Below are 8,934 nucleotides of genomic sequence, written 5' to 3' on the forward strand. Positions count from 1 at the left end.
TACCTCAGACTCCCTGCACTGCCCCCCCCCCCCCCCAAACCCCCCCTTGGAGGGGTGTCACACTAAATCCAGTCCCCATAAGTAGCCTCCTGCCATGACCTCCAGCAGTGGCCTTAGAGGGAAACTTCACCGACAATCCGAAATTTAAACCCGTACCTGTGCTGCAGTCAGTATCATTGTTGAGAAAAACAGCTTTTTTCAACTAATAGTCTGGGTTTTTTTTTTTTTTTTACCAGCTTTGTGCTGCCTGGCCCTCCTACAATTCCCAGAATTCATTGTGCCACATCTGCAAATTACATTAAAAACATTCTTGATCACTTTAATACAGAAACACAGACAGTTGTTTAGCCACACTGTAGATGGTGTCGGATCTTTGTGCTCTAATCTAGATTGTCTGGCTGTGTAAAATTTTTATTTGCATGTATTGTGGCTGTGTGCTAGCTTGGAGCTGACAGGAAGGAAGTGGCAGCACCAGCTCTATAGTGCATTGTGGGTATTAGAGTGCAAAACTAGAAAAGAACTTTCAATGGAAGGAAGTTGTAGTTTTTCTGCTGTCAGACATGGAGGAATGTTGAATTTTTGGCATTTCAGCAGCATATTACAGCCTTCAGTGTGTCTGAGGCATCATACCTGCCTGCTGAACCTCAAGGTAAGGAACGACATGCAAATTAATCAGCATTTTCTGCTAAATTATTCAAATTTGGTATTAAATATTCGGTGAAGTTACCCTTTAAAGCTAGAAATGTTTTTCAGACCCCCACTACCTTAAAAAAAACTGTCCCCCACCCCGTACGCCTTACACCCTACCCCCTTTCACCTCATGCGTTTCGTACACGCCTGCAGGTACCTTGGTGAGTGGTTAGGGGGGCACTAGTGTAAAGGATAATCTGCAAAGTCCCAGGCTGACTTTAGCCAACTGCTGCAAAGTCCCTGTCTGACCGCGTCTGGGCTATTGGGCCCAGCCTGGACCCATGGTGAACACCTTTATTAACTGAATCACTGGGGAGCCGTATACCCCCCTCCCCTCTCCCCAAACTCAGTATTTTAACATTGCTAAATTCACTATGCTACTTTATTTAGTATATTCTAAAGCTCATATCCACTGTAAGAATAAAAGGCCAGTTGGAACAAAATGAAGGCAAGACATTGTAAGGATAAGAACAGGCCATTCAGCCCATTTAGACTCACCAGTTACCTGAAGTATACAGGCCTGTACTTCAGTACTGAAATTCTGTTGAGAGAAATTTAAGTTGGGGGGGCGGGGAGAGGGGGGGGAATCTTGCAACTGTCTTTTGAAAGGTGTAAATACATGCGCAGTATATTATATATCTAAAGGTATATATTTAAGAATCCACATAAGAAAATGAAATATTAGAAATATGAATAGATGAGTGGTGAAATTTCAAAATATGAACATATTACTGTATAAATATTACTGATATGTCTCACAGATTTCTCTCATTTTGTTGCTTTTTCGTCCCAGAGCTGTCCACACTCTCCCCCCCCCCCAAAAAAAAAACACCAATATGCTCCTTTTGTGCTCCTTTGTGCTCAGTCGGAAATCCACCATCATTGCCCTGTTCTCTTTCACTGTAGAAGTGGAATGCAAGCGCCGAGTACGATACAGCGCCCCCGCTTGGTTGGGAGGGCTTTATTACACAAAACACAATGTAGCGCACCTGAACTTGGACAAGTACCCAGAATGCAGTGTTTAACATGTGGTGTCCTGTCCCCCCCCCCCCCCCCCCCCCTCTTAGGGGGGGCTGTGGTGCTCAGCAGATGCAGTTTCTTTCCTTATTGTCATTTTTTTAAACTGAGTTCTGTGAATGGTTTTATTTGTGGTCTGTGATCAGCTGTAACTGTTTTAGATTGCAGTTTAAACTGGGCACGTGGAGCCCCCGCAGTCATAGACTTTATTAAGGGGACTGAATGCCAGTCCGTCAGTCACCTAACACTAAATGCAGGCGTATATACTGTATATGAGATCATTATTTATTAGTCTTATTTATTTATTTATTTTTGTGATGTATCACTTTTGACGTCTGCGTCGTACTCCACGCTAGGTGGGGGGAGAGGGGGTGAGAGTGATGGCAGCTGTTCAGCTGCGGGAGGTTGTGACAGCTGTCACTCAGGTTGATGGACCGGGATCTTGCTGGGAGCGGGTTTTGAAGGTTCCGCTGGGCGTGGGTTCTGCTGGGTCCGCTGGGTCTGTGGCTCGGCTCAGCTGAAGGGAGCTGGCGGTCTGTGGGCTGCTGGGAGCCAGAAGGCCCATCAGGCGGGTGACTGTGAGATTCCCCCAGAAGGCCCATCAGGCGGGTGACTGAGATTTCCCCAGAAGGCCCATCGGGCGGGTGACTGTGAGATTTCCCCAGAAGGCCCATCAGGCGGGTGACTGTGAGATTCCCCCAGAAGGCCCATTGGGCGGGTGACTGTGAGATTCCCCCAGAAGGCCCATCGGACGGGTGACTGTGAGTTTCGCTCAGTCCGTGCTGCTCTCCGCGGGTTTGGGAAAGGAATGCCTCATTCCGGATCTTTCCGTGACCAAAAACTGTTCCAGGCTAACCAATGACATGGACTGTTCACTTCGTCTGGCCACGCCCCTCACCTGTCACCTGTCACAATGCTAGGACCTCCTCACACACACCTGTACACATCCACGTATATACACGCTCACATGCACCTGTGCTCTCACACACACACACACACACACACACTCAGACACACTGGTGTATACAGGCGTCAAGTACGCACAAATGCGCATACACATATATACACATACACGCTTGGACACACGCTCGTACACACACATCTGTATATACACTAATACACGTACACACACACACACACTGTCACACAAACACTTATTCATACTGACATTATTTCCCACCTCAGAGCATGATGAATTATGGGAGAGTAGTTATGATGTGGAATAACGGGATATAACTGTGAAAGGGAGGGGCCCGTTTCCATAGTTACCCATCATGGGGGGGTGGGGGGGTTCCGTGTGTTGGGCTGTGATAGTGGATTTGCTGGAGAAGGAACCCACCTTAGGGTTCCTAGGCAACTGTTGCAGCCTGGGGACTGTTGCCTAGGTACAATAATGTTTCCGGAGCTTTAGTCTAGTGGTACATTTTTGAGAGAGCACTAGTGTTATAATTATGATTATTGTGACGTATTGAATTCTGTTGTTTTCACACATGTAGTCGAGGCCTTTCCCTGCTTGACCTTTGCTGTAAGCATCGCCCTTGACCCCTGACCTCTGACATTGGTCCATCTTCTCCTATCACTCCTTGTTCCTGGTTCAGTAAACTCTAGACACTATTGGTGGTTCTCCAATTCTGCCCTCCCAATAGTCTTCCTTGCTGTAAATAAACAGAATTGTACATAGGTTTTAGTCATTTGTGTGAATTGTGCTGAAATGACTCCAGGTTTGCAAAAAAAGAACAAAAAACAAAAAAACGAACACAAAGCATCTTTTCTTTTCGTTCTAGTACTGCTTGTGAATGACTGTACTTACAAAGCAATATTTAAAAAAATGGAAAATACATTTTTACAGCGTGGGAGTTTTTTTTTTGACCGTTTAAAGATGTAGGGCAAGTGTTCATCGGCAGGTATGTGGCAGTGCTTTGTGTTAGAACGGGAGGGTGAGGGGCCTCGTTCTGGGGGACCTGCAGCGTGTGGAGTTTGACTGGTCGGGTCTGTGCAGTCTGGTGCAGTCTGCTGTTGATTGCTGGGTTAAGTCTGGTTTTGATTAGCTGAGTCTGGGTTCAGTCTGGTGTTGATTAGCTGAGTCTGGGTTCAGGCTGGTGTTGATTAGCTGAGTCTGGGTTCAGGCTGGTGTTGATTAGCTGAGTCTGGGTTCAGTGTGGTGTTGATTAGCTGAGTCTGGGTTCAGGCTGGTGTTGATTAGGTGAGTCTGGGTTAAGTCTGGTGCTGATTAGCTGAGTCTGGGTTCAGGCTGGTGTTGATTAGCTGAGTCTGGGTTCAGTCTGGTGTTGATTAGCTGAGTCTGGGTTCAGGCTGGTGTTGATTAGCTGAGTCTGGGTTCAGTCTGGTGCTGATTAGCTGAGTCTGGGTTCAGTCTGGTGTTGATTAGCTGAGTCTGGGTTCAGGCTGGTGTTGATTAGCTGAGTCTGGGTTCAGTCTGGTGCTGATTAGCTGAGTCTGGGTTCAGGCTGGTGTTGATTAGCTGAGTCTGGGTTCAGGCTGGTGTTGATTAGGTGAGTCTGGGTTAAGTGTAGTGCTGATTAGCTGAGTCTGGGTTCAGTCTGGTGTTGATTAGCTGAGTCTGGGTTCAGTCTGGTGTTGATTAGCTGAGTCTGGGTTCAGTCTGGTGTTGATTAGCTGAGTCTGGGTTCAGGCTGGTGTTGATTAGCTGAGTCTGGGTTCAGTCTGGTGCTGATTAGCTGAGTCTGGGTTCAGGCTGGTGTTGATTAGCTGAGTCTGGGTTCAGGCTGGTGTTGATTAGGTGAGTCTGGGTTAAGTGTAGTGCTGATTAGCTGAGTCTGGGTTCAGTCTGGTGTTGATTAGCTGAGTCTGGGTTCAGTCTGGTGTTGATTAGCTGAGTCTGGGTTCAGTCTGGTGTTGATTAGCTGAGTCTGGGTTCAGTCTGGTGTTGATTAGTTGAGTCTGGGTTCAGGCTGGTGTTGACTTTGGAAGTGAGTGGGTGACATCTGCACCAGCTGAACTATGTCAAACAACTCAGAACCTGTTGGGGAGATGAGACAGGAAGTGAAAATCAATGTTTTGACAGCTTCGCCTCTTTTTTAGGTTTCAAAAAAAAAAAATACCAACCCTATGATCTCACACTGAAGGAGCTGTGTCCTGGTAAATACTGCTTGTAGAACAGGTACTGTGGTAGATCTGTGGTAATCTTAGATGTTACAAATGTGGAATCGCTGCTGTTCTGATATTTTACCTTCCTCGTAGTCCGTTCGGATCGACTGAATATATTGGTGACGGTAATTCAGTTCAATTAAAAAGTACAAACCTGGAAAGAAATCTCCTGAAATGTAATAAAAGCCAGAAGACTGTTACTCTGAAACACGTGGAGAACGCCCCTGGGTCTCTGCCCATCGGGACACCCCAGGGGTCTCTGCCCATCGGAACGCCCCCGGGGTCTCTGCCCATCGGAACGCCCCAGGGGTCTCTGCCCATCGGGACGCCCCCCGGGTCTCTGCCCATCGGGACGCCCCCCGGGTCTCTGCCCATCGGAACGCCCCAGGGGTCTCTGCCCATCGGAACGCCCCAGGGGTCTCTGCCCATCGGGACGCCCCAGGGTCTCTGCCCATCGTGCGCGGTGGCAGTGGAATGGGGGGGTTTCTGGGGCTCAAGGTTCTCCGCTCCAGGAGCGCAGTGCGGTCCTCCGAGATCCGCGCGGCAGGTCTGGGTTCCGGCTCTCGCGTGTGCGGTCCAGCCAAAAACACAGAGGAAGACGCGTTGGGCAGGACCACAAGGGTCACGCACGAAGTGTGTGCAAAACTGTTCTCAGCGTGTGCGTGTGCGTGTGCGTGTTCTGTGGGGAATATGCTCTAGTAGACCATTCCTGATGACTTATGACAACTTTTTTATTTATTTTTTCCTTCGAGTGTTGCTCTTTTCAGAATTTTTTCTTACCTATTATATTATTTTTATGTTTTTGCGATCGTACATCATGCATCAAATGAAGAATTGCACAATACTGCAGATTTTGACTTACATAGATTTTTACACTTGTTTTATGGAAATAAAATATATTTAAGAAAAGAAAAAACATTCATTATTCAGTTTAGCAGTAGTTTACACAATTACAGTGAGAAAAAAATGAACTGTGTCAAAATGTTAGATTGTGAGCATTTCCTGAGCTGCTGTACATGTTGTGGAACAATAAATAAAGTCAAAAATAAAAGTTTGTGCTGTCAATAAGCTCCTGTTTCCCGGTTCATTAGTGACTTGGGTCATGGTAACGTGCCAATACTGAAATGGATGTCCCTCACTGGCTTTACTGTGTCAACTTTATTTTTTTTTTTTAACCCCACTTGAGAAATCTAAATTCAAATGTGGGATTTAAATTAGTCACATGTGAATTTCCACATGGTGTGATCAGTTAGCATTGCACTATCTGCCCCCTCAGCCTCACTGGGGCCAGCGCAGTTAGCATTGCACTATCTGTCCCCTCAGCCTCCCTGGGGCCAGCGCAGTTAGCATTGCGCTAGCTGCCCCCTCAGGCTCACTGGGGCCAGCGCAGTTAGCATTGCGCTAGCTGTCCCTGCAACCTCACTGGGGCCAGCGCAGTTAGCATTGCGCTAGCTGCCCCCTCAGCCTCACTGGGGCCTGCACAGTTAGCATTGTGCTAGCTGTGCCCGCAGCCTCACTGGGGCCAGTGCAGTTAGCATTGCGCTAGCTGCCCCCTCAGGCTCACTGGGGCCAGCGCAGTTAGCATTGCGCTAGCTGTCCCCGCAGCCTCACTGGGGCCAGCGCTGGAGTCATGAGTTGTTTTACTTTTTTCTAAAGATAGGTTTGGCTCTCGGAGGCCTCTGCTGTGACTCACCCAGTCGAGTTCCAGAGCTCGCTGAGCTCTTTCAAAACTGACCCAATGCCCAGGGGCGCCACTGGGGATTTTGGGCCACATGAAAAGATCTCGTGTTATGCCCCACTACCCCAGCAAAAACCTGTGTCCTAATATTTTTTGAGGGCCTCTGTCTATCATGGGAATCCCCCCCCCCCCCCCTTTAGGTCACACGTGCCAACGCCCCTCCTCCCACCGAATTTCTGGCCCTAACATTTTAAGGATCTGCGACCAACCGATTGGCCAAAAATGTAAATACCTATTTCTGGTTTAGGCCTAGTTTAATGCTAATGTAATTGTTGTTTGTACATTTATGACCCAGGTGAACCACCTGCCCCTTTTGATCATATTTTGTTTGTTTGCGGGTTCTGTATATCAAAACGGCTTCGGTTCTTCAAGTCTCGCGTTATTCTGGTGTGGACTGAGTAAACCAGGATTTTTGGAGGCTGACTACAGATGTGTCGGATAAAGAATAGCCACTAGAGGGCGTAATATCGCCTGAAGTCGGTCAGAGACTCAATGTTCCCTCTTTATCTTCAGAAAAGGGCCAAAGTGTCCTAGTAGTTACTGTCTCGTACTTTTGGGGTCAGGAACCGGTTCATCATATGAATATATAACAACAACAATAAAATAAGCATATATTTTTTCAATCTGCTCCTGAACCGACATGACTTTATTGTATTCTACCTGTTCAGTGCCTTTAACTACTGGCATATAAAATCTATTAAAATCGTCACTCTCAAAAAAAGAATTCGGTCTTTCTGTGGCTGGAATAGAATCTTGAACTGAAAGAACCCGTGGATTGGGACTACGTTTTTAGTGCCACAAGCTTTTTCAATATTTAATACCAACTGTGTAAGTCTTGCAACACCCATAGAATCAAATCCACGTAGTTCCAAAAAATGGTTCTCGTTTGCGTTAGAACTCTTTGGAAGTAGAGCGTAGAATATCTTCCTATATTCAATCTGTATGAAAACAACTCCGATGGTTTTCCAGAAGGACATTTGACGCTTGGGTTGTTGCAGGAAATACAAAAGTCATTTCTTATTTACAACGACCTTATAAATTTTAAATACACGGCTTCTTACAAATATCGATTTCTTTTTTCGTCTGCTTAGCTCCTCACTGTATTCAGTGCGAGGCAAATAAAACGCCGATCAGGCTTGACTTCCCGCATGACCACGGGGATTTCTGTGGTGATCTAATAGCCAACACATTAATTAGACAAAAACTTTGAAAGCAAACATATTCTATCCATAGCGCATAAACAGGACTCGGTGTAAACTTTGCAAGGCCCATATTTCATAAACGTTCTTTTAAGAAGGTGAGATCCATAGCTTGTGTGGACAGCCCATTTCCCATCTGCCCAGAAGCGTTGCGTAACCTTTCCCCGATTCTAACAGCGCAACACAAACACAGCCTATGTAAAAACAAGTAAAATTGCGAGGAGGTGAAGTTGTTCAGTATTTTTATTTAACACTTGTACAACGCAATATCCAAGATTGATATATACATATGTATACGGAATGTAAAAGAAAAAAACGGCACACACAAATACGTTAAACAGAAAACAATCTGCGAAGTTTTAAAACACTGTAATAGGACACTGTACAGTTACGTTTTGTATAAAATGGACATTTTATCCGTTTATAAGTGCTTGTAAACAAGTCAGACATACATGTAAACGGCATGCGCTCAATGACACCCAGATGATAGTTGGTATTCATCGAGTTTGTCACTATAACATGCATATACTTGTTTTCCCTTTTCAGATGAATTCTTCGAAATTCAGCGAAGGCTACTGTCAAATAAAACATATGAACACATGGAACCAAACCGTTTCTCTCGAGAGAGGCAAGTAAGGTGAATTCTGTTTAAGCTTTACAATATTTTTTTTTTTCTAAAATATTTGTAAACGTGTCTTCAACTTATATCTCCACGCGTCACTCGACAGTGTCCTTTCTGTGAATGTCGGCATTTGAAATACAGTGCTCAGTACAGAGTCAAGGCAATTGAGTCAGGAATGAATCGCGCTTATGCAGATCCAAATGGACCCGGAGACGCGCCCCTTAATCCTCTAGTAAGCTTGGACTTGGTGTGGCAGGAGCTGGCATCCATTATTGACGTGGTTCATGACCTTCTGTTTGAGCTGAGCAACTTGTTCCCGCAGCAAACTCGCGGTGGAGGCCAGTTCAGTGTTCTGTGTCTTAAGAGACTTAACTTTGTCCTCGAGCCGCGATATTCTCTCCAGCTTGCGCTTTCGGCATTTGGACGCGGCTATTCTGTTGCGAAGCTTTTTCCGCTCCGCCTTGATGCGCTCCTGCGTGTCCATGTTGATTGGCGACAGCGGCGGGCTGTCGCCGAAGCTCTGCACGTCGGGGACCGTC

General features: G+C 46.3%; 1 protein-coding gene and 1 long non-coding RNA gene across 3 annotated transcripts in view; one reads left to right on the top strand and one right to left on the bottom strand.

Annotated features, from left to right (window-relative positions):
- Positions 1–31: 31 nt before the first annotated feature.
- On the top strand, positions 32–5,904 carry LOC118228958. 2 transcript variants are annotated; one of them, XR_004765572.1, is made up of 2 exons: positions 32–3,910; positions 4,252–5,904. It is a non-coding gene; the product is annotated as an uncharacterized LOC118228958 (long non-coding RNA). The 2 variants fall into 2 exon arrangements; XR_004765571.1 differs by having other exon boundaries at positions 33–4,220.
- A 2,094-nt stretch (positions 5,905–7,998) lies between these two features.
- The window catches only part of LOC118228915 (transcription factor jun-D-like), a 1,939-nt gene continuing 1,003 nt past the window's right edge, over positions 7,999–8,934 (bottom strand). The window contains exon 1 of the mRNA XM_035420501.1: positions 7,999–8,934. This exon is cut by the window's right edge and continues 1,003 nt beyond it. Within this exon, the coding sequence (XP_035276392.1) occupies positions 8,625–8,934 (310 nt within the window). The 3' untranslated portion in view covers positions 7,999–8,624.

The sequence above is a fragment of the Anguilla anguilla genome, chromosome 6 (genome assembly GCF_013347855.1).
Source record: "Anguilla anguilla isolate fAngAng1 chromosome 6, fAngAng1.pri, whole genome shotgun sequence".
NCBI lineage: Eukaryota > Metazoa > Chordata > Actinopteri > Anguilliformes > Anguillidae > Anguilla > Anguilla anguilla.